The sequence below is a fragment of the Tripterygium wilfordii genome, chromosome 9 (assembly GCF_013401445.1).
Source record: "Tripterygium wilfordii isolate XIE 37 chromosome 9, ASM1340144v1, whole genome shotgun sequence".
Lineage (NCBI taxonomy): Eukaryota > Viridiplantae > Streptophyta > Magnoliopsida > Celastrales > Celastraceae > Tripterygium > Tripterygium wilfordii.
This window is the reverse complement of record NC_052240.1, coordinates 5377357-5403357: the sequence shown is the minus strand read 5'-3', so window position 1 is coordinate 5403357 and position 26001 is coordinate 5377357. Positions and strand designations below refer to the sequence as shown.

Sequence of the window (26001 nt, the reverse complement as noted above, 5' to 3'; positions counted from 1 at the left end):
CAGGTCATGGGCCCATTTGTTTCCAAAGGACAATATTGTATAGGCTTAAATTTACTGCAAGTTAATCTTAACGGAAAATGTTATTTTAATACCCACTTGATAAATGTTGAACACATAAATCAAACAAAAATTTTCTTCTCCATATAAATACCTCATTTCCACATGAGTACCTGCTTTAACTTTTAACAATTACATAATCCCAAAATTGTCATTCCTCAAAATAACTCTTAGTATTCACACACGTTTATACCTTCGCTCGAGTAACGAGCCCAGGCCATGGTGCTCGGCAAAAAGTTGAAAACGGATCCCGATCTTCAATCTGCAAAGCAATGGAGCATCGAGGCTTTGAAATTCATATCCCGATATTTGGGTTGTGTAAGGATCGATGCCGTTGATCCTTCATACTTATTCGTTGTTCGTGGAGGACTAGGTAGGGGCTGTATGCTGATGGTTTGTGGTTGTTAATCGGATTGCTTGGTTTCTCGATGTATGCGTAATCTTAGGTTATATCGAAGTCAAATTGTTTCTTTGTGATTTTATAAGTTTCGAATTTGAGTTTTGGTTCAGGAATTATTATTGTATCATCGTATTTGAGCGTGATACACAAGATTGTCCCAAGGCCTTGTTGCTTTTGGTTGGCTCATACATTGGCTTCGGGCAGTTAATTGTTAAATATATTTACATGATTTCGACAAAATTCTTAGCAATCATGCAGAATTGTTATTGATAGTTGCAAACTAATAACATGAAAACCTCCACAATCATCTTCTTCATTTTTTTTATTATCCTTCATTTTTTTATTATCCTTTCTTATTAGATCTGAGATGTAATATGATATCTGAGATTTTAATATGAGATCTGAGATTGTAATCTCAGTTCAGATCTGAGATCATAAAAATCTGAGATCGTATGTTACCGTTTCAATGTCACTGTTTGAAACAGTAACATTACATTACACGAGCAAAACGTACCAGCTTCGAGTCTCCCTTTCTAGTGGTCATTTTGGACAAAATCTTACTGTGCATTGTGCATCTCAGTGAGGGAAGTCTAACGGCGATGGTGATGTAGCGAACTTTAGTCAAAATCGTCTGGATTTGAGACTTTTTCTTTCATGTTACTGTTTCTATGTTACTATTTCAAACAGTAACATCATCATGTTACTATTGTAAAAGATAATATTAGACTAATATTGACATACATTATCATGTTAATGTATTGGCATTGTAATGTAGAACCATGTACTATAGATCGAGTATTTTTTTAAGGTCATTTGCTTCAATAAGAAATATAACAAGGGTTTTATTTATCATGTTACTGTAAAACCGTAACATGAACATATCTGAATGATTTGATAGAACTTGGTTGATTGTTTCAAATCAAATACTCATAAACTCAAGAAAATCCTGAACGAAAATTCTATACCCAACATCTATAACTAAATGAAAGCCAGTGACGTATTTGAGTCTACGGGGGTCTCAGTCGAACTCTACAAAAGGGGTCATATTTTCTTTTTTATTTATTTTATTTATTGGTTTTTTAGTTGAAATATGTTGGGAATTATTAATTTTTTTTGGTTGATTTTTTGTGTTTAAAGTTTAAACTACTATAAAATTAATTTTTTTAAAAAATTTGTGGACCTTAGGGATTTGGGGGCTCGGGACAGCCGCCCGTGTTGCCCCACCCCAAAACGGCCACGGATGAAAGCAAGAAAAAATAGAAACACTATAATTGAAATCATCTAAATGCATTTAAATGTTTAATTAATTAAAAGAAAAGAAAGCTTCTGTCTTTAGTTATTTATTAACGCATTTTTGAATTAAAAAAAAAGAAAGAAAGAAAGCTTCCGTCCACGAAAGATGGAAGTACTAAAGCAAGCGGTCCAACTTAAACTAAAGGGTAAGGAAAATGACATAGATACATACATAATTTTTGAGTTCATAAGATACATAATCTATGTGACATGCCAACTAGGCATGCCACATAGATTTTTTGACACAAACCCAAAGAAGCAAAAGAGATTTCCCGCTTCTCTCTCCTTGGTCGCTCTCCTTCTCTCTTTTTCGATTTTTGTAAAATTTGTTTAGTTTTGTTGCAGCTTTTTTGTACATCTTCCTTCTCTCTCCAGTTTTCTTGTCATCTCCTCATCTCTCTCCAGCTTTCATGTTCTCTATCATCATCTCTCATCACCCATGTTAATGCATTACGAATTAACAAGGTATTTAACATAACTGTCAATGGCAGTGTCTTATTATATTATGTTTTTATAGTGTCTTTGTATATCATACGTTAATGCATTACGAATTAACAGGGTATTTAATGTAGTTGTTCATGGCAATGCTTTATTACATTGTCTTTCGATAAAGTATTTATTACTCATTTGTTAATGAACTACCAGTGTATTTAGAAAAATTGACAACGTATTTGACACTTTTCAATACAATCCATGTCAACAAAAATAAAATCCTCGAGGTGTAATTTCCACGTGTTTCTTGTCGATGAACACCTTGAACAAATTCCAAAAAGGTGTCTTTCGCAAACTTCTTTTATGTTTGTTCTTCAAGCAAACTAGTGGTGTTAGCCCTTGCATATTATACCAATATTGCAATGAGATGAGTTTCTTTTTTGTGTCTTTGGTTTTGACCATTATGAAAAAGAAAGGTCAATTACATTACGCATTAGTGCATGACGACCTTCAACAAACAAATTAGGTTGTGCAAAATGATATGGTATCGAAATACAAAAAATGCATTCGAAAAACAATTACATATCAAAATGTCAGTGTATTGAACGAGTGCATTGTGCATAATTTACAATGTTCCAAATACAATATGCATTGCCCGAGACCCCAATGATTACATCCCAATTTCTGCAGTGTCTAAAAAGAGCGTATAATTTGATGTATCTATCAAGGTTGCTATGTTTTTTAGACAATACCCAACAATCTTTGGGATAATTATATTGTGCACAAATAGCGTACTAACACACTGGGCTAAATACACTACAAAATGCATGGTGTAATAACCTGCTGTGCTAAATACATTGCCAGATTTCATTGTGTAATAACCCACTGGGGTAAACAAATTGGGAGAAATACACTATCAGAAATCACAACATACATAAATAATACGAACAAGTATACTACCAAAATAGCAAAGTGTAATCACTGGGATCTTGAACACAGCAAGCCAAAATAATCAAATACACTTTCATACTTTCATACTGTCAATGTATTTAGCAACTGCATTGTGCAAAATTTACACTATCGGGAATATACTATGCAATATTGCAAGGCCTACAAACAAATTAATTATATTGTGCATACTTCAATTGTATTACACTTTGAACTGACAATGTAATAACGAACTAGAGCATACCTTTGAAGTGGGTCTCCATTTTCCGGTGACCGTTTTGGTCGACAAAAGGCTGGGCTAGGTGCTCCTCACCTAACGGAGTTCATTGGTGGTGTCGGGTTGTCAAACTGACACCGGAATTCGTCGGATCGGTGTTTTTTATCCGGTTAAAACCCGCGGCTTCAAGGTGGATTTCTGGCAAAACCAGTGTCGGATGACGACAAGTGGTGGCTGGGCTTTGCTTGTGGGAGCCGGGCGCTTCTTTTGACAGCAGTGGTGGTCGGATTGGTGGCTGGACGGTGGAGATCTGGTGTTGGCCATGAGAGAGGAAGAGAGAAGTCGTGAGGGAGGAGAGGGAGAGAATGATGAGAGAGAAAAAAAAATATTGGAGTCCAAAGAGAGATAAAAGAGCTATTTTAAGGGTTTGATTTTAAATTTTTGAATTTTGAATTTGTCTAGTCAGCATCCTACATGGCAAGCCATGTCATTATGTATCCTTATGTATACCAATATTATGTATGCATATCATAACCGAAAGGGTAAAGTCATAATTGACTATTTTATAAGTACTTTTATGTCCATGAGTTTTTTTTATTGAATCTAGATGTCTAAAAGTTCAATAGAGAGTACCGGCCTCTCAATGTCCCTAATCTTAACTTGGCTGAAACCTACCAGGCCGATACTGGGCCTTTGGAACGCATAAGCTCATTATTAATCCAATTGAATTCGTGGGCCACGCTCTGGCAATTGAAGTATGCTATTGGGCCCTTTTGACTAATTGGGCTGAAATCATTATAAATCACATTGGAAGCTAAACCCCAACTGTAAGAGCATCTCTAACCCATGCTGTAAATGAGGTTGCAAAACTCGTAACTGCCAAAATACCACCCAAACATAAAAATTTTCAAGTCCAACCGGAGTTGTATGTAAAGTTGTATTTTAGTTGGATATTTAAGCAAGATTCAAAGGCTAAATCAAAGTGGTCAAATTGAGCAAGGAAGAGTAAGCATAATGTCATATTTAATTTGGTATTATTCCCAATATTAGTATAAATTTTGCAACAACTATTATGTATGTTTTTTCAGTTCAATGAGACTCTAGAGACTGAAACTATACGCCTTCGATATGGACAAGCCATTTCATTATACCAATTGCTTGGAAGTTTTGAAGGAAAATCCAAAATGAAAAGCCTTTTTTATCACTGAAAAACAAAAAAAATAAAAAATAAAGCTAGTGTTGATATGTCGGATGCTATTTAGCTTCGTTGGGCAGTTGGGCTTTTGAGAGTTGTAGGCTTTTGAGCTTTAAGAATATGTTGGAATGTTCAATGGGTAACAAATGTCTTGCACTATACTGTCCTCTTTACAATCATTAAAAAATATATCAATTGAATCTCGAAAACATTGAACTTTTAACCGATACACAATTTGATGTACGGTTCGATTTGAAAAACTATAGGTCTAACCATTTAGGCATTTACCACCCCATATCACTTGTATACAATCAAATTATCAATTCATACATTTTGTTGAAGACTCGTTCCTTAGTTGATTCAGATATTTGTACATGGATCTATAACAACAAAATTAGTTATCAATGCCACAGAAAGTTTAAAAGCTTACCATCAATATTCTATACTAGACCTGAGTTACCCTAACTAATTAAATCCGAAATATTCAAGAAAAAAAAAAACCATAATCTACCAAATTAGATCATTTGAGTATCCATCAATTTAAGCACAAGCTCCTCTTCTCAGCGCAATAGCGAAGAAATCTTCAAGTTCCGGTGGCCGGAAATAGCCGTTCTTTGGTGGCTCTGCGTGCCTCAAGTACTTCATGGGCTTCTTCATTGGTGCGGCGGGACACTTTAACACCGTCGGAATCTGACACTTGCCGCTGCGAACTGGTGTCCTACATCCCTCATCTTCCATCTCCATGAATATAAAGTGATTGAGTCTTTTTAAATCTGTATAAAAAGATTGGGGTGGATTTTGCAAATTTATAGTAGGAGAAATGAAGTGGCTTGTTCGGGAAGGTGCCAGATTTTGGCTTATCCGAGCTTGTGGTAGAAGCTACTAAAACTCCGCCAAGTGGAGCCCACAAAAAACAAAAAACAAAAACTTGATGCTTACGTGGCATTACAAGCAAGCCGCCAATTGGGTTGTGTCCGTCCATCCATCGAGATGGACGATTGTTGTAGGGCGAAGAATTGTTGAAGGGGGAACGAGTGGGTTTTGAATCTGGACCACAGATTTTGATATACTTTTATGGGGTTCTTTTATTATGGACTTTTTGGTGGGCCATACATATCGTGTGGTCAAATCGGGTGAGTTAAGTGTGGGGAGACGGGGTTCACGTGTGAAATGGCTTTGTCTAAAAATCTCGTTAATACAACCTTATGTGATTGAAAGATTGTTCGTCTTTTAATTTGGTTAGAAGTGAAATTGTGTAAATTTAATTACCTAAAGTTTAATTTGTTTCAATTTTATTATTCGGGCAGAATTTATCAATTTCAATAAGTCAATCTATTGATATAGTAAATTAACCGTTAAACCAAGTGTTCCATGCGTGGGGGGATTTAGCACTAGGCTGCACTAAACGATAATTTTTAGTGATTTTTGGATATGAAATTAAGGAATGAGGTTTCCATTTCCGTTTTAGTTTTTAGTGGAAGGGAGTCAATGGGTGTTTGCCTTCAGGTTTGGTTGGTCCATGGAACCCATCTTCAAGATTCTCAATATACACTAGGTCCATCTTATCTTATATCGAAATGAATTATTACTTCTCATGATGTCATGGTGACATTTTGAATTCATGAGATTAACAAAAATAATTATAATTTAATTATATATTTTAACTCAATATATAGTGCGATCTTAATGTTTAAAGGGTGAGTTTTGTGATTTTTTTTTTATCTTGAAAATCTTCCTCTATTTTAAGTAGGAGAAGACAAATAAGGATTAAAATTCTCCATTTACAATGGAGGCAAGGATGACATTTTCCTTGTTTCTTTCTAATGTGATATAGATTACGATTTTAACTCTTCTTCTATTTCCATGGCGACTACAGAACAAATACTTTCAGTTATGAAGCATGTTAAAACAACACTTTGCAACAAATAGATAATGAATTTTTTAGTGATTGCATGGTACTTTATATTGAACAAGAATTTGGTTAGAAAGTCAATTTAAATTTAATAATAGATGATTTATATTTCTTGAAGTCTCATAAGGCACAATTTGATATTGTTTCATCTTGACACCTGTCTGGACGGCCCACAGGACCATAGGAAGTGTCCGGATAGCCTTTAGTAAGTCTGAGATTTCTACCTGATCTTCTTGTCTAGATGACCTACAAAGGGTGTCTGGGCGGCCTTCTGACGTTGGCGCAATCATGGGTGCGGAAGCATGCCAAAAAAACCATTGTTATGCTTTAGAAGTTGCATCTTTGCACATGTGAGCATTGGTGGGCGCGGGGTTGCTGTCCGGACGATAAGTTTTGGGTGTCCGGACAACTTATCATCTGTTAGGGATTTCTTGAGCGCAGCTTTAGGACTTGACTGCTGAAGCCTTTATCATGGAACACCCTATTAAAGGAGATTGAAACCTCAATTTAGAGGTTCAATCATGGAGGAACTTGTGAGGAGTTCAAAAATTCAAAGTCTGGAGATGCATTCCTTTGATAAGGTATGCTGCTATAAAAACAGTATCACCCCAATAGGACTTTGGGAACAGAAAATAATGAATGTGGTGCAAAGAGTCATGCAGTAAGTGTTGGAAAACAACCTGAACAAAAAAGTTGTACATACAATATGTAGCATTTGTATCATCATCCATGTTCACATGTTTTATTGTTCTGCCAACAATACTGAATATGCTCAACTGATGGAGTTATATTTTACACTATGGGTGTACGAGGCTTTCTATCTAATACCAGATGAACTAGAGTGGTTCAAATACAAAATAAACCATTAGTGATTGTCGATCTAGAAAATCGTCGATTAGAAAATAGTCGTTCAACATCAACACGATTGACTAATAAAATGGATACGAGAGAAGGTTGATTGCAATACAAATATAGTATTTGTGGTCAAAGAATACATAACAAAAAGTTCCAACAATCAACGGGATAAAGTAAATTTTGTTCTCAAAGTACTTTAAGCTCAATGATAATTAATTGTAATTTTTTTATTTTTATTACATAATAAAAACATATAATGTCATGCATATTCTAGTTGCCAAGTTCACGTGGTACCCTCACATCCATGTATTTCAGTCCCCGTTTGACCATCTGCGTAACAACCCTCTCTGGTTGGATTTGGTCAATTGCACTAAATCTAGGTGGGTCCACCTATTGCCCACAATGCCTAATAATATTTTACATGATAATCTGGTAGGATCTTCTTCACATCGTAAGAGCATCCACAATGGTGTTATATTTAACATTGTTAACAATACTTTTTGGATAAATATAGTGCTATACTCTCACAATGGATATAATTGAGTGTATTTCAAGTACTTGAAATGTTATTTTTTTGATAAATATAGCGCTACATGCACACAATGGGTGAAAAATGACACTTGAAATTTTAGTTGTGGAAAAATGATACTTGAGAGTTGGAGTATATATATAGTTGATGAATAGTGAAGAGAGAGATGATGAAAATGAAGAGAAATGTGATGAAAATGAAGAAAGAGAAGATTAAAAGGAAGAGAGAGGTGATGAAAATAAAGAGAGAGAATATGAAAAAGAAGAGAGAGATGATGAAAAGGAAGAGAGAGAAAATAGAGAAAATGAATATAGAGTGTTGGAATTTATGGAGTGTTGATGAATAGTATTTATTATGGGACTCATTCATCCAATTAAATTGTGCCACATAGGAGAGAGGAGAAGAAAGAGAATAATTTTGAAGTGCTGTATTATATTATACTACTGTGGATGCTCTAATCTTATCCGATCTTCTACATATTATCAAGTGTGCATCCCTTGCAAGTTGTTTATTTATCCTAGTGGGTCGAGACATTCTTGGATTGCTTGATGCATTGAGCTTTTTTCTTTGTTATAGTTGGCTAGTTGCCGAACATTTACTAGTAGACTTTTAGTTTGAACGACCCAAAGAAGTGTCGGACTTGCCCATTTGAGTAATGTTACAGATACTAAAAATATGACCATGATTTTAACCTCAAATCTATTAGGCGTGAAATAGTCATTAATTATAGGATAAATTAGACATAAGTCCCTCATTTAAAAATTTTGTTCTAAAAAGGACACTGAAATAAGTTTTGTTCAATAAAGTCCATTAAGTTTGAACCACTATTCCATAAAGGACAAAAATTTATATTAATTTATTTTATTGACTAAAATACCCTCATTCTATTTATTTAGATATTTGACTTAAATCAATTTTTTTAGAAACTCCTTGCTTAATTCGCACATCATTAGCTCTAGTGGATCTTATTATTTCAATTCCTTGTTCTTCTTTATGGATTTCTTATTCTATACAGATTTGTCAATCGATTTGGTTTTCTATTCTGATTTAGTTTGAGATATTGGTTCTTAGGGCAACTCCAACAAATGATGTATATGAGAATGTAAAATTATAATTGTCAATATACATACTCATTTTTAATTTTTATCATTCCAACAAAGTTCTTACCACAACATGTAGATTTACATTCCCTCACATGAGTTCTCAAATATTATACAAACTTAGAGAGGAGAGGGAGTGAGTTTGTATATTTTTTAGAGGGTAAAAATGAGTTAGTTAATTTAGGAACCATTGTTGGAATGAAGAGTTGTTAGAATTTGTAAATGAGTATGTAAACCACTTTTGAAGTATGTATAGCACACATTTGAAAACTTATTTTACATATCATTGTTGAAGTTGCTCTTATAGATCTATTTGGTATTTGAAGTTGATTTTATTGCACAAAGGTGATTTTTATTGTAATTTTTCTATTCGATTTATATATTCTTGTTTGATTCTTATTGATTTTATACTCAATCTGTGTTCGATTTGCATTATTCTTTCATTTTGGCTTGTAAGTGCTATGGTGAGATGTCTTCGAATGCTTTCATTTTCGTTGTTCGACTTCAATTGATAGGTGTAGGTAAGATCCAATCTTTTTTTTACCTTTCCTTATGCTTTATTTATCTAATCATCAAACTGATATTTAGTTCTGGTTCTGCCTTTTAATCTTTTTCTTCTTTCTTTTGAAGTCGTGACGTTAAAGCAAATAAATCTCTGCTCGTTATCATTTTTGCAGCTTTCAAGTAATTGTGAGACCTTAAACTCAATTTGCTTAAGATTTTCAAGATTTTTTTCTATCTGTTTAAGCCTTGTATCATATGTTTATTTATTTGAAGAGTGTTTTTGATGTCTTAGAGTCTCATTCTCTTTTTCAGCACTTCATTATCTTGCTCAAAGACATCCACTTTTGCAACAAGTTCTTCTTTGTCTCTTTTTCAGCTTCAAGTTCATTACGTAGTGTTGAAATTATTAATTTTTTTTCATCTTATTTCCCATAATCTCTATTTGTTCTATTTTCTTCACAAGTTCTATATCTTCTGCATCATACTGATATTATTATCTTCATTTTCCTCATAAGTAGTTGTCCTATTTCCAACATTTTCTTCCTCTTCCGTATCCTCATCTTCTTTTTCACGTTCTTCTTCTTCATCATCTTCTACCTCTTCTATTTGTTCTCCTTTTTCCTCTTCTTCTTCTTCTTCTTCTTCTGAAATTTCATTTTCTTGTTTAGATTCTTCTTCCAAATTAAATTTATTAATTTTCAGCATCTTTATTTCATTTGCAGTTAGTGTGAGTTCTTTTTCCTTGATCTGCACATTGAGGAAAACATATAGTATTTGAGCAAGATAGATAACATTTGAGAAAAACATATAACATTTTAATGAGACATATAACATATCAATAAAAACATATAATATTTTTGTTGGAAAATAATGATATTAAATATCATTACGTGAAGTTAAATGAAATATACTTCATTTCAAAACAAGTTTTCATCTCATGCATAACTCCCATATACATAGTAATGCTTAATATGACCAAAGTCCACCCAAAAAGCATGAGTTGTTTATGGTCAAGGATTAGTTGAGATAAGTCCACAATGTAAGTGGGTGGTTGAGCTAGTATATTTGGTCAATAATGAGTCCTGAAAATCAATCCATATTACTGATTTTGTGGACCATTTTGTTGCAACGCTCTACTATAAATAGAGAGCTTGATTGTAGAGTTGAAACACACCCGAAAATATTCTTCTCTTCTTCTTTCTTTGTTCACAAATATGAGAGTACGTTCATTTTCTTGGTTCGAAAGAGTTGTCTGGTATTGAAGTGTCACTTACCTGCAGTAAAAGAATGTTGTATCTTAGGAGGTGCTTGCTCGGAAAGTGTGGACACCAAGTGGCTGGGGCAAATTCACTTGAAGGACATTCGCATTCACGTACCTCGCTCTTGTCTTCAAGCAGGGGCAGAGCCAATGTAGGCCCAGAGTCCAACCTCAATTTTAGAAAAAAATTGATTAAATATACGCAAATTTCAATATAAGTCTATTTTTTTAATACAAAATAAGTCCAACTATTCACAAGCTCCAATATTAATATATGGATATATTTGGACTATTTTTTGCTGAATATTTGTAAATAGCTCTAAAAAAAAAAATTCAGGCTCGTTGCTCCCGAACCCCCATCAACCTTTTTGCTCTCTCCTATAGACCAAACCCCTCTCATAACATTTCCTAGATCCTCCCCTATCTTCAAGTGTTCGGTAACAGTGTATAGTTTGGTCTGTTAATTTTACATCCTGTTGTTGCTTAACATTGTTAGTATAATTGATTTAGGTGCATGTGATAGACTGATTTCATTTTACTAAAAACTAGTTTATAACTGCTACAATCCTCTAGTTTTGCATTGTATCTATACTTGCTTCTTGATATATATATATATATATATGTTCGGATATCATTTGTGATTGGTCTATGGATTTCATTAAAGCATACTGATTCATATATCTGTTATGCATTTGATACGTGTTTTTATATGTGTAATATTTAGTCAATTTCTATATTTCTTTATATGATAAAAATTGTTAACACTATACTCTGTCAAAACACGTTTTTCATAGGTGAAGTTTGTCTTATATACAATCAATGAATATATTTGTCCATTTGAGATACATATTGATTACACATTCTTGCATATGTGCTACTGATTAGATTTAATGTAAAGTATTCTATTTGTCTTGCTATACATTATAGATCTCTCATTTAATTTCCAACAATTTTAACAAGACAAATAATATTTTTAAACAATACATATAACATTAGGACATCAAATTGTTAACGTCTTTTTCAGATATCCGTGTAAGATATTTTTTTGTCACTACTTTATCCAGTTGTGAGATGTCCCATTTAATAAACTTGGGATCGTATCTTTCTTCTTTGGCTTTGTCAATCTTGAGTGCTCACATAACTAATACTACAAAACAAAAGAAATATCAAATTTACAAGTTTACTGAATGATTAATGTTATTGTCAAACTAGTAGGGCTAGAATTTATTTACCAATCGTGCAGCCATTGACACTATGTTATTTTTTAGTATTGATTTCATTAACCTTTTGTAGATCGCTTATGGCCAATTCTATCTTCTCATGTTTGCAAAGTATTTCACATAATGAACAAAGTTTCAAGATATTTGTGCAACAATAGTTGGGAACAGTGGGTAGTGACATGCATAAATTGACAAGATCATTGCTACTTGTTGTGTATCTTTCTTTGAAGCCGCATCATAATAAGAAATATAAACTTCCTTCAAATCTGTTACAATCAACTTTTTTAATTTGTTGAATCTTCTCTTGATGAATTCTAATTTCTCTTGTTCGGCGTCCTCTTGGTTTGTTGTCAATGCTCATTTTTTCTTGACCTGATGACAGACCAAACAATAGTTGTATACATCACTTATTTTGATCATAACTTTTTTTATGGCCAATAACAAATGTCTTGGACTTCTTGTCATATATTTGATTCTCAAAATAGTGGTGTCTAATTTTATTATTTTTTTAAGAACATCATCATTTATGAACGGCTTGAACAAATTTTAGAAAACTATTTTCTTCAGTTCATTCTTTTGTTCAGTCATCAGTTGAAATTTATTAATCACTCTCTTTATTGCATGCAAATTTGATTGGTATTGTACGTTGTAACGCAACCCTAATTCTTTTACAACTTCTTGTATCTTTCTTTCCCTTGGATGTTTTATTTTTGAGAAAATAAGACAAATATAATAAAATAGAGGTTTTATGTTGGAAGAGATATTATATATAAACCCAAAAAAACACAGAACTGAACAAATTTGTTGTTTAATAGATGAAATAGACAGTGAATTTGTTCAAACAACCATAAAAACCAAACCAAAAAATAGTATAAGAAACAGTTATAATAAGACAGAGCTCAGAAGATATGGTACATAATCAAGTAAATTTATGGAAAATTGAAGGGATAGATGAATGTATATAACCATAGCAACAACAAGAAGCACAATAATAAAATGTAGTTTAACAAAAAGAAATAGATATAATTTCGAATTAGGTTTTTGTGTTAGGAACACATGAACACTAAATCAACAGATGTAATACAATGTACTTACTCTTTATAACTCTTTGTTTCACCATTTTGATTTGTTTTCCCTATTCTTAGCAATCCGAAGAGAACGACGAAGATGTTTGTGTGATTGAGTAGGTTTTCTAAAAGTGACAACAATAGAAACTATATAGATCGAAGTGTAGCTTCTTTGATAGTGAATGCAAATCGAAATCAACGAATACACAAGTCTGCGGTTGCAGATTCTATAGTGTAGAATGAGGGCGTATTTATCGTAGAACGATAGGCGTATGCGCGTATAAACCAGACGAAGGAGAAGGTACACACATATAGGGGCATTTTAGTAGTTAATAATAGTCGTCCTTTTTTCCAAAAAAATTTCCCAATTTGTCCTTCGAATATAAATATTCCATTTTATCCTTCAATCTAATATCCTCTTGATTATAAATATACATATAGAGTTCACTTAACATCTAACACTTCTAAAATGATTAGGGATAAAATGAGGGTCATATTTTTAGGGTGTCAAGCATTATTCTTGGCTCTTTAATAAAAGAGTAACAGAAGACATTTGCATATTTCTAGGCCTTGATCTCCTGAAATTTTAATAAATGAGCCCTTCAAGAGAGGATTCAAAATCAGAAACCAACTCATTCACAACCATTGGGCACACAATATTGATGAAGCTGTTTTTTTTTTTTCCAGAAAGAGTGACAACTATAATTAGATTTTGCATCACCAGTCCAACCTAAGAAGTAAGAGACTGTGAAATGCAATGAAAAGCATATCAGAGTTTGCATACCGACATTCGAATCAAAGTGTTCGACTACTCTCTTCACTATCATTTGCAATTACATAATACATTGCAAGAAATAAGGAGTGTCATGACATGAAGCTAATATGCTAAGAAGAACACAATACATTGCAAGAAACAAAGAGAATCATGACAAGCTAGTCTGTTAAGAAAAGAAAGTGACAGGAGAAACTACTACCATTTTCGTAGAAGAAATAATCTCTGTTCCACATATACATCAATGCATGTCTTGCTAGTCTGAGGTAGAGGAAGCATCAGTACAATCTAACATATGATTCATGTTTCATCCAATAAATTGAATAATTCTATCCACTACCTAAACAGAAGAAGTTGCTTTTCGTGGCGTAGACAAAAGGCCGTGACCAAAATTATGCTCCCAATTTTCCTGTTCAGCAAACACAGTAAATTGTTATAAACAATAGATTTGTATATCAGCAATTTCATTTACTAATGTGTATAGAGTTTAATTAAACTAGAAAATACTCGTACCTTAACTTCATTAATCAGAAGCCTAGGGGAGAGCAATCACAAAGGACAGGCAATGAGCACATGATAACTCCAAACCCTGCCTTTTTATGTGATGATAATTTTGTCATGGACTTAAGATGCAGGTCTCCAACAAGAGAGAGCATAAACAATCCGACCTTTCCAGCCCTGAAGCAACCACTCACTATCTTCATCAATTACGAAATCTTTATGGTAGAGGGAATTTACCTTCTCCTTCGCTATCTTGACAATTTCCCGATCCAAAGGAAGCTGGGTAAGTCCAGCTCTTAGATTTCTGACTTGCCACTGCTTGTATGTCTCTGGTCTCTCAATCCTCTCAGAGCCTTCACATGCAACGACATTCATTGCCTCCCGCCCAAATATTTCTCTCTCTAATAGAGTCCTCTCTGGACTCTCATGTGGCACATTAGTCTGCAGCATATCAAACAATGTAGAAAAGTGGAAGAGAGCTTCTCGGAATCGCGAAATAAAAAATGGTGCATTATATGCACCATTCACAGTCCCTAGTATAAAAATATCCGGATTCATCTTCCTGATTAAGTTTAGAACAATATTCCTTGGACTCTCCACAATCACAGTTTCGTCCAGTAGATTTCTAAGCCTGTAAATACTGTTAACAACAAGTACTTCATCTTTATCGATCTTCAAATCTTCAATTTGAATGGTGTCCCACTTCTGAGCTATTGCATTGAACTTGAATGGAACTTTAAAAGTTTCTGCATATTTTTCTAGACGGCGCCCCGTCTCTTCAACCCTTTCTGCTGGTCGAAAACCTGGTTGAGGAAAATCAATCCCAGTAATCCGAATCCTAGGAGGTCCACCAGGTCTTGATGAAAGACGTTGAATAAGGCAAGGCCACTGGAAACCGTATAGAATGCCAAAATCAATAATATGAAGCTTTGTTGCTTTCTCAGCTACATTCATAATTGTTTTATTTGAGAAAAAATTTGAGAGTTTCCTAAAAGGACACGCAGCGAGAAGTAAATGATACGCTTTCAAAACATCGGCTGCTGATGTTCGCTTGGTGATAAGGGCTTTGTATATCTTGGTTCCAGAACCAGCCAAGCGAGCATGAAGCCCATCAGCAAAATAGCAGGCCATTCTTTGCATACCATCCCCTGTGGGCGATGAATACTGTCTAATTTGCGTCAACAGGTCATTTGCACTTCTACGATCATCAGCTGAAACAGCTTGTGCACACATAGTCAGGAGAATTCTCAAATCAACTGCATCTCTTTTGCCTCCTGGTTTCTTCTTACGGCCCTTTCCTTTGTTAGACCCTTTTGACTGCCCATTCTGTTGTAGGTTCTTGTTTCTCTCATTCTGTAAAGCTTCACGAAGTGCAGATTCTTGTCCACAATTCAGTAATACTAAGTCAAAGGTATCCGAATTTTCACTCGGTTCAGTGAAAACTGCCGACTGCTTGTTACTCCTCCCACCCTCCAAATTCACATCCTCAGGATGACGATTTTTCTTTCCCCTGGTTTCATCAACAGGATGGTCATTCTCCCGCTTATTTCCTACGTCAACTGTCACATCCTTAGCTTCTAACCTCAGATCTTTAAGAGAGAAGCCATTACTCTCCAAATCAACAAAGAAACAATTACTATTTGGAAGAAACTTACTAGCTTCTTCAAACCCTTTCTTAAACTGCACAACAGATTCAGCCTCGGTAAATATTTCAGGAATTCTAAGAGGGCTGATTGGAGAATCCACAGTAGTGGTGGTGCTGCTCCCTGAGGTGTAAGATGGAGAAGTGGATTGTGAAGCGTCATTTAGAGACTTATGCTCATCCAGATCACAAGTCAACCCAGGATCCATTACATCCCTCGCATTAGTGCTGCTACTGTAATTCACTTGATTTCCTGCTCGACTTTCATGACTCAGATCAACAGAAGGGCTAGTATCGTGAATAAGCTCGTACAAGGATTTTTCAGTGGCTTGAAGTGCTGTGGAAGACTCTTGATACATGCAGTTCTTCTCTTCTATATTTTCTTCCATAAGCATCTGGCTTATGTATTTCAAAACTACATCACTGAAATCGAAATCCTCATGTGCATCTCCCTCTTGGCTCATCATTGAAGCAGGGGAAAAATTGCTAGAAACTGTATCAGATTGCAAAGGTGTATTCCCATTCATTTTATTGACAAAAGGGCTGCTGGTTTCGAGATTCTGATTGGACAAAACAGAAAGGTTTGTGCGGCCGAGTTTAAGTTCATCAACAGAACCATACAATCCCCCCAGGATTTGATCCATGACAATCTATTGCAAGAAACTATCACCAAAGCAACACTTAATAACAAGAAAAATCCCCAAATTCAGCTACAACCATCAATATCCCTGCAACCAAGGGCACCCGAAAAAACTTCAGTCCCCAATAGAAACCCAGATACCCAAAATCGTATTTGGTGCAAAAAAACTCCAATCCCAGATAGATTAACCCCAGAAGCACCGGAAATACAGAACAAAAAATGAGAAATTAAGAAGTTTGTGAAGTGAAATACATCGGATGCAGAAAAAAAATGGAGAAAAAAAAAGCTGATCAGTACATGCTAAAGCTAAGAATTAATCATAATAGATTTGAAAAACACATGAATCAAGATCAAATCAAAGGGACCAAAAAGAACACATACTTGTACATCGAAAAGTTAAAACATGGAACCAAGTAAAATCTAACGTGTTTAAACATATAATAATGCAATAAAAAGTAGCTGTAGCTCAGACAAACCAGAGAGACGCAGAGAGAGTGCTTCGCTTTTTCAATTGCAGGAAGAGACTAGAGAGAGTTGAAAAATGAAGGATAAACATTTGGCAACTGGCGCTGCCAGCATGCGCCGACTATAAAAAAATCTCGCTGCGATTGACGCAATCCCAACCGTCCAAGTTCAGTGGTTCTGGAACGCTTGATTCTTCGAAGGATGGTTTATCATTATCTGGATGGAAGGTCCGAGACTAGCACTGGTATTTTCTTTTCTCCAAGTTAAGACATGTAGCTAGGCAATTGGCTGATGTTCATGATTAATCTGGGAAGTCTGGAACATTACATATATGCTGTAATCAATGGAAGACAATAATTCCGCTTTAGATTTCACATCAAGATAAGGGTGTATGTTAATTTTACGTTTCTTAATCTTAAACTTGATTGGTCTGATTGTCTCACCCTCAATTACCAGAAACTTTTACGGATCCTGCGCATACCTCCCAACAATTTTGAAAAATTGGGATCCCAGATACCGCGATCTTTCTCTTTTTCGTTCATTTACCATTGTTGCGTGTAAACATATCATAATCACACGAATACTAATTTTTAAGTAATAAAATGACATTGACATGGGAATGAGGTCATGCTCTTTGACATATGTGATTTGTTGTTATTTTAAGATACTAATTTGGTTACTTGGTCTATTAAAAGAACAGTATAAAAGGGTTTAATTTAGGGGTGAACGTAACTCTTTTCTGTTCGGATGATGGAAGTTGTCCCCTTGGAACACTTGAATTAAATAAAGTTTGGACATAAATTTTATGTCCGAAACTCAAGTCTAAATACAAAATTTTGTCCAGTTTAAAACTAAGTCCGGATCCAAACATAGAAAACTTATCCGATTTATTTGACCATATCGGATTAGATTGTTGTCCGACTTACTTGTCCGGATTTAAACTAATATGGATTTCATCAATTAAGTACTTTCAAAATTCAATCTGAATCAGAGTCCGGACATGTAAATATTTTGTAAACACGTGCTCTTATCCGATTTGGAACCCATTTTTTGTCATCCTTAGACTTTAATTAGGTTATTTACTACTTTGATTAATGCAATGTTTCATTTGCAAGCAATTGACATGTAATTTAGACTTTAATTGCAAGTTATCTCTAGGGAAAATTAAGGATTAGTCCCTCATTGAAAAGTTTTGCTCCAATAAAGACACTCTTAAAAGTTTTATTCCATAAAATCCATGTAGTTTGAACTAATATTCTGAAAATGACAAAAAGTCAAAATATATGATTTTATTATCTAAAATACCCTCATTTTCATCCTCAAACATAGCGCATGCCTTTTGCACATGATTCATCTCTAACCTCTACCGGAACCTTTGTCTGCCCCTCATAGCTTATTCAAGAGTTTTATGACATTTTTTAGTTATTTTTCATCCCAATTTTTATTGTATTCGAACTAGATCTACTCATACTCACCTGAGACTTGTATATCTTGTTACTTTCATTCGATCTGTCATCACATCATTATTTTCAGTAATTTATGTGGTTTTTTGGTTTTGATTTGGGATCTACAGATTGCAGGTGATTTGTTATCTGTTTCGATTAATTTGATATCTATCATAATGTTATTTGTCTTGCAAAATGTTATATGTCTTGTTAAAATGTTATCTGTCTTTAATGAAATATTATTTATTTGAAGTTTCAAAACAGATAACATATCAGAATAGATCCGAAACAGATTTAATATCTACAGATTCAGATCCGATTTCATATGGAAAAAAAGGTTCAAAAAAGCAATAAAACCTCAAAGGTGATGCTCATTGCTCCGTGGAGTTGATTGGGGGTGTTGATAGTCGTTTATGCTGGCCGTATTGGCCGGATCTAGCTCTTTTTCAAATGGTGGCTGTGATTTCATGAAGATTTTTCAACGAATCAAGTGATTTTCTACTATCAATGATGACTAGGCTTTGATTGGGCTGACCTAGAGCTTCATTTTGATAGTTCGTTCATCAAAAACGATGATCGGACGGTCAACTTCCAATATGGTCGCGCAAGGAAGAATAAGGAAGAGGAAGAAGAAAGGAGAAACAAGGAAGAGGGTATTTTGATAAGTTGGTAGACTTTGTCATTTTTTAAAAATTTTTTTATGTTGTGCTTGTTGAAATACAACTTTTATTTTTTATCCTTATGGGTAAAAACCTCTTATCTCTATTACAATTAATGATAATAATAATATTATTTATTGTAAAATGTGAATTTATTTGGTGGAGATTGTTTTTTTTTTTTTTTTTTGACATGGGATGAAGGGATTCAATCAGTCACCATCAGGTGATACATACCATCTTTACCACTCCAACTAATAACTAGATGTAGTTAAACAACTTTTATTCTATATAATAAATCATACTAGTCTCATTGAATGGGTCAACTTCAAACATCATATTATAAAATGAAAGGGTGGCTGTATATGATATGCCTAGTACGAAAGGTCATAGTAATCCAAGGGTTAAAAATCGTACATTATCTCATGTGATGATTGACCCGTCAATCGTTCTCGATTCATGAACTAGGCTGGTCATTGAATCCAACTTCAACTCCCTGCATTTAGAATCTATGATCTACCAATTATTTAAGAAGAATAGAACGACCCAAATACACATTTACAATTGACTAATTTTTTGAAAAGCTCTGTTAACATATATAGATGATTTTAATTGCGAACCATCATCAACACGTTTTTCTTGATGACAACATCTTATAATAACTCCGTAGTTAAGCGTGTTTCTACGATAATACTATTGGGATGAGTATCCTCTTGAGAATGCAAAGCCGTGTGAGCCTGATGTATCTATGAAAACCGGACAACCCAAAACAGACATTATCGTTGATGTATATATGTGCTGTAAATTCTAATAAACTCCTTCAACAAATTCAGGGGAAACACCTTTAAACCCAGCAGCTCACATGAGTTTTTTGGCAAACGTATTTCCTCATCCTACAACTACCACACACATGAATGATCATGCCAGAGTCAAAAGATAACATTTATTAGAATCAAATAAACAAGTGTCAAGAAAGAAAGTAAAAAAAGACAACCTACTTATTGAAAGGGGAAAACAATTCTGTGTAGATGTTAGAATGACCTTATTCCAGCGAGTCATTTACAAATGCCAGCCTCTATCTAAGCAGGAAAGCGGCAATGAATCAATCATGTGAGTGGGAGAATGTTACATTGAATGATTTGTACAATTGGCTTTTCCTATGCACCTGTCAACATTTTTCAATTTTTACACTATGAGTGGGATACCTTGGGTTCCATCCTTATCAGAATGAATTTCTGAAGCGTTCAGAATTCCAGGATGAGGCTTCCCAGGCTGCTTAATTTGATGATGAGACCAATATGCGTGAGCGGCTAAGACTCTGTCCAACAGCTCCTGTGGCACTGGTGCACCCCTTCTTTGCTGAGGAGCAATTTCCCCTGTGTGAACCAATGTTTTCCATTTGTCCTGAACAACCCCATATCAAAAAGCTTCGGTTAGAATATATCTGCCTAATTACCAATGCTGGCAGCATCCACTCGGTATAAGCTCTGCTTTACTTATTTCTGGGCTATGGAGGGGGTGGATACTCCATAAGATCTTTCCAATAAAAAAATTCTGACTGCTGTATCATCTGTCGAACTGGGTATATTGTCATCATGTACACACCAGAAACACACGGGTGGGCACGACTCGCAGTCATCTACACCACAAAATTAGCACAGGCAATACCGCCTTTTCTTTTTCTCTTTTTTCCCAATTATTTTCCCCTTTTTTTTTTTGAGTGGATGATATTAGTTGTGAACTTGTGATCTATATAAACAGGGAAAGGGTATGAAAATTTCCTTTCCTAAGAAGATCCTACAAATATAGAAAAAAGAATCACCGATTAAATATGCAACCTAATCACTTATTAAATGGGACTACACAAGTATGTTAATAACAAGAAGTCAAGAACTATCCATTCATATGAATGGCAGCATGAGCACACCCTTTATTATATATGTCATAAATTGAAAAATAACCAGAATGGACGATCCTCACCTTCAAGTCCACGTAAGTTCGATGGTCTGCATCCTCAAAAGCAAGCAATTTAACATCACGCCACCTAAGAAAAGAACAACATAATTAAATAAGTTAAACTTTTGAATAAGCCAACCATAAAAACCAGTCAAAGAAGCCAGTTATATCGACTCTCTGTGTCAGTTTAGCTGTTATGGACATCAAACCTTCCAGGTCCTAGTTCCTCAACAGCGTGCACCAGCGCTTCTACTTCTGCCACAGAAAAAGGTCTTCTTGTTCTACGCTGTGCAAATTCAGATCGCCTAGGTTTCTGGTTTGCAGGGACCATAGCAAGTGCCTCAATATTCATAGCTGGAACCGGGACAAGAGCTCTAGAATGGTTAACTGTTGTGTCAGCATGGGATATCACTGATTCATTATTGAATTCAACATTTTTGCCCGAATTGGTCAGTGAAGGAGGGTTAGGTAAGGCATCAGATGAATCAAAAATAGGATTTGCTGGGGACCTGGAGATAAAGCAACAAAGGCATTAGTAACAAATGATATGCAACAATGAATAAATTAATAAACCTAAGACCATTATCTAAAATCTTATCCCATCCGATTCAAATTCTCACATTGAGATTATATAATCAAGGAAACTAAACTGTAGAATAAGAAACCATTTCTTTTCAATTACAGGGTGTCGCGGTAATAAGCAAGATTGTAAGACTACCATGCCCTTAAGCCCAATTCCTGGGAATAATAGTGCAACTTTTTTCAATGGAAGAAATGTTTATTAAAGCACCACAAAAGCCATAAACACCAATATTCTTCTCCAGCTATAGAGACAAAATTATAAATCCTTCTTCAGCTATGACATGGTAAATAAGCCACGAGGTCTAGCAGGTTTAACTTATAGACATAAAAGCACATCTGAATTACCTAGACACAAGTTCAGGAGTGTCACATGGATCATCTGCACATACAGGAGGAGAAGCTTGCACATTAGGCTCCAATATGAAACCCAGACTATCCAAATTGTCTTTACATGAAATACCAGTCTGTGAGAGGGTTCTGTTGTCATCTCTAACGTTCTTTCCTCGAAGAACTACACCAACACGTAAACCATCTCCAAATATGGAAGTCACTGCCTCCATAACTGTCCTCTATAGGATTTTGCATATAACGTCATAATACAAAAATTAGAAACTTAAAAACAATTTGCTTGAGTCATCTTTGATGCCATTCAATATAAAACAACAAAAACCAGACAATATCCTAAAGGAAGGCAAGAGAAGGGGTAGTAAAAATGCAAAATTTAATCATTAACATCAGTTATGATTACTGCTATTCACAATACTAGTGAAGTCATGAATTAGAAATACAACAATGTTTAACGCTACAATAAGGATATGTCTTTTCATCGTATTCAGAAAATCAACACACCCATAAATACCTTCAATGAACCAACAGTTGCTGTCTCTGGGACTTCAATGAAAAGCTCTGGTACCCTGAAGGATTTGATGCTTAATTTCACTATACAGACAAATGTAAGAGTCAGAACCTTTTCAATGCCACTCAAATGTGTGACTTTTCAATATTTCACCTAAAGCTCTAACCATGAGAATCCTTGGAGCAGAAGGTTGCTTGATGCCCCATAACTCCAGGTGATACTCCATTTCCTAAACATAATGATTAAGAAATTTAGTGACACTACAGAATTTCTTATACCACGAATCCCTAAATAATAGGAGATATAAGGAAGATACCTCTATTCTTCTCCCTGTTCATGCCCTTCTCAGGAGAATTTGAAACACTCTCACTACTGAATCCACCATCAGAAATCACGACCGAGTTCCAGTCAGAAATTTTCCTCCTCTTGTAAAGACTGTTATATTGGCATCTTTCACGATTCTGATATATCTTTCTCTTGTGACACAGAAAAGGCTTTAGTCCACCGTCTAGAAGCCACAATCACAGTACATCAGCATCAGAAAAATCAAATATAAGTTCTCAGAGGCATGCACTGACTGACAAAAATCATGAAGTTCAGAATAAAAACCATTATGACACTCTCACACAAAACAGAGAATCCGACAATATTATTCAAACCACTGAAAAGATTCTTACCAGTTTTTCCAGTGTCATAGTCCTTCAATTTTGGACCTACTTTCCAGTATTTTGATGTCAGCAACTTCCTAATTCTTTGGTCACCAGTTCGTGTTAGAGTCCTAAAAGCTTTTACATTTGTGCTAGGTTTAGTGCACCTAAAGAATTTTTCATCATCATCTCTACTAACTAATTCAACACCATTCTTATGCCTAATAAAAGAAGCATCAGGAACAGAATCCACGCACATTGGCAATTTGACTTTACTGCCTGAATTGACCAACGCAGGAATTTCTAAACACAAATCCATGGGATTCTTTGAACCATTTGCATTATTCATAGTCATATACCCATCCACCAACTTCTCAGCCTCTTGCTGCCTTACAAATCCCTTCTCTATGTTGCCATCACAAGACTCCACAAGATCGGGAGAACCTCTCTCTGTCACCCCACGAAAATCTTTAGAAGCCGTCTCACGTTTGCAAAAAACAGACTTCACATCACTGCTGAGTTTCTCTGAGAAATCAGAATTTCTGGTTACTGAAGCATGTTCCAGAATATAATCGCATTCATCCGGCGGCATTTCCTTCAAAAAGCACTTTCCATCCCTCTTTTGCAAACCCAACTCAGGGACAAAAGCACTCTCTCCGTGACTCCCATGATTATGGCAATCAGCTATCAGTGGCTTATTTTCATCTTTCTGTTCTTGTTTAATGTCAGCATCACTGATCAAAGGTAGATCATTTCCTTCAGATGCATTGCTGGAGGCAGAAGAGCTTTCATTCTCTTGCAACAGCTTGCCAGCTAAAGATGCCAGCAATTCAAATGCGCATATTTGACCATCATCAACTGTCTTCTTAAGTGGACCCCTCCTCTAGCACCAATGACAAGAGCTAATGATTTAAAACACATAAAAGACAATGGAAATACCAAAGAAACAGATATTGGGTTATACTCACTCGAGCTGATCTGGGAGCTTTAGGTATAGTGGGGACCCGAAAACCATTAAATCCATAACGTATCCTCTTCTTCAACACCATTTCAAGCATACAACGTAATCAGAACTCATCAAACCCAAAAGAGACTTTGTTTAACAAGATCCAATTAGCTGCCATCAAATTCATGATCAAGTAAGTAGGAGACCTATTATGCAGACAAATATTTTATATAAAAGGAAGCCGTATGTCAAATTGAAACTGATCAGCAGTTTGAATTGCACATAAGAGTATTATCCTAACAATTCTTCCCTTATTTGGTATATTAAGAAAAGAATTATGGAAAATTAAGAGTATATGAATAAAAGCATTATGGAAAATTTCTGCAACCATGGAAATTTCTCTCTCCTTACTGGGTGATAATCAATTAAAAAGCACCAGGAAAATGCACGCAGAACAAGCCAGAGAAGAAAATGTTATTGAAGACTCGGTCAAACTTTAGGAATTCAGGACACTTGAAGAATCATGTACGAAAGCTAACCGGTCAATATTTCTATATTTCAAACCCAGTTCCCAAATAATATAGTCAGTTCTAAATGAAAGTTGCAGATTTTGTTAATTAATATTTAACTCCCACTTACCCTGAAAAAATAAGTAAAAGAAAATCCACAAGGTATTAGCGTGATATGATGGGTAAACTACTTTATTCTAAAACAAATTATTTAGATCCGGATCACCAGAACCCAACCACCAAATGACCTCAAAAGAGGCAGAGAAAAGTGAACTAGGACTTCGATCCAATGCGTGACATTATGTCCACAGTGTGAGAATAACAGGCGTTGATCCCAAATTTTACCATCCAAATAAATTTGGAGAGAATTACAATCAAATTCCATGAATTCTAATAGATAGAACCCACAAAAAGCATAGCCAAATTCCATTCTTTGATTCTTAAGAAACACATAAGCTAGGCACCAAATCAAGTTTAACAGACCGGATCAACCACAAGCTTTCCATACCACAGCAAGAAGTTACAAATCACCGATAATGCCAATTTTTTTTTTATCAAATTCTACCTCGCCCAACTTTGTAAAATTCAAATTCAGTTCCACAAAGAAGAAATAAGAAGACGAGGGGGAAAAAAAAACATCGAGAATACACGGATGATCAAAGCCCAAACAACACAAGCAAGAACTAGATTATCACTGGACTTGATTAACTCACCTTCTCAACAACGATCACCAAATCAAACAAGCATACGGAATTCCCAAGAATTTATCAACAAAAATGGACTCGAATTCTGTACAGAATTGCGCGATCCAGCGGAAACAACAAGGATTATAGAACTCGAGAGATCTTTCGGAATTCTACAATGATGTTCAAATTCATTGATCGATCACGCCCAGCTCCAATTCATCCTCGTTACAGTTCTCCCTCTCTTTTTCTCTCTGTTTTTTCTTCTTCTATATTTCCCAGCCCCTGTTTCTTTATAGACAAAAACCCACACAAGGTGCAAAAACCTTTAAAACAAAAATAAAACGGTGGCGTCAAAACCCCCGATTCTCTATCTTTATAGCTTTTTGACCACACAACCGGACCAGCCAGTAAAACAGCGGCATTTAACTTCCATTAAAGCGCGACGAGATGGGTTTTCGCCACGTGGCATTGAGCAACTTTCTCCCGGATTTCTTAATTTGTGAGGATAAGAGCAATCACAATGATAAAATTTTGCTGAACCAACAAAAACGTATTGAATTTTGTGTTTTATTGATGTAGTTGTATTGAAATACGTGTTTTGTTGATGTGACTGTATTGGGAGATATGTTTTGCTGATGTAGTTGTATTGAGATCATGTGTTTTGGTGTAATTTTGTTGAGGACAACATGAAAAAATGAATGTTGTTGATCT

General features: G+C 35.1%; 2 protein-coding genes across 3 annotated transcripts; both read right to left on the bottom strand.

Annotated features, from left to right (window-relative positions):
• Positions 1 to 13785: 13785 nt before the first annotated feature.
• On the bottom strand, positions 13786 to 17174 carry LOC120005711 (scarecrow-like protein 14). Its single transcript, XM_038855501.1, has 3 exons — positions 17019 to 17174; positions 14273 to 16630; positions 13786 to 14168 (listed from the first exon to the last, which is right to left on the bottom strand). The coding sequence occupies exon 2, from the start codon at positions 16544 to 16546 to the stop codon at positions 14384 to 14386; it is 2163 nt and encodes a 720-aa protein (XP_038711429.1). The 5' UTR covers positions 16547 to 16630; positions 17019 to 17174; the 3' UTR covers positions 13786 to 14168; positions 14273 to 14383.
• A 2855-nt stretch (positions 17175 to 20029) lies between these two features.
• Positions 20030 to 25629, bottom strand: LOC120006182 (telomere repeat-binding protein 4-like). 2 transcript variants are annotated; one of them, XM_038856116.1, is made up of 10 exons: positions 25318 to 25627; positions 24118 to 24266; positions 23180 to 24032; positions 22819 to 23010; positions 22669 to 22731; positions 22506 to 22585; positions 21992 to 22215; positions 21274 to 21573; positions 21089 to 21152; positions 20030 to 20512 (listed from the first exon to the last, which is right to left on the bottom strand). In XM_038856116.1, exons 2-10 carry the CDS (start codon positions 24205 to 24207, stop codon positions 20294 to 20296), a joined length of 2085 nt encoding a protein of 694 aa, XP_038712044.1. In that variant the 5' UTR covers positions 24208 to 24266; positions 25318 to 25627; the 3' UTR covers positions 20030 to 20293. The 2 variants fall into 2 exon arrangements, with proteins under 2 accessions (XP_038712044.1, XP_038712045.1); XM_038856117.1 differs by lacking the exon at positions 20030 to 20512 and adding an exon at positions 20823 to 20905 and having other exon boundaries at positions 25318 to 25629.
• Positions 25630 to 26001: the final 372 nt, after the last annotated feature.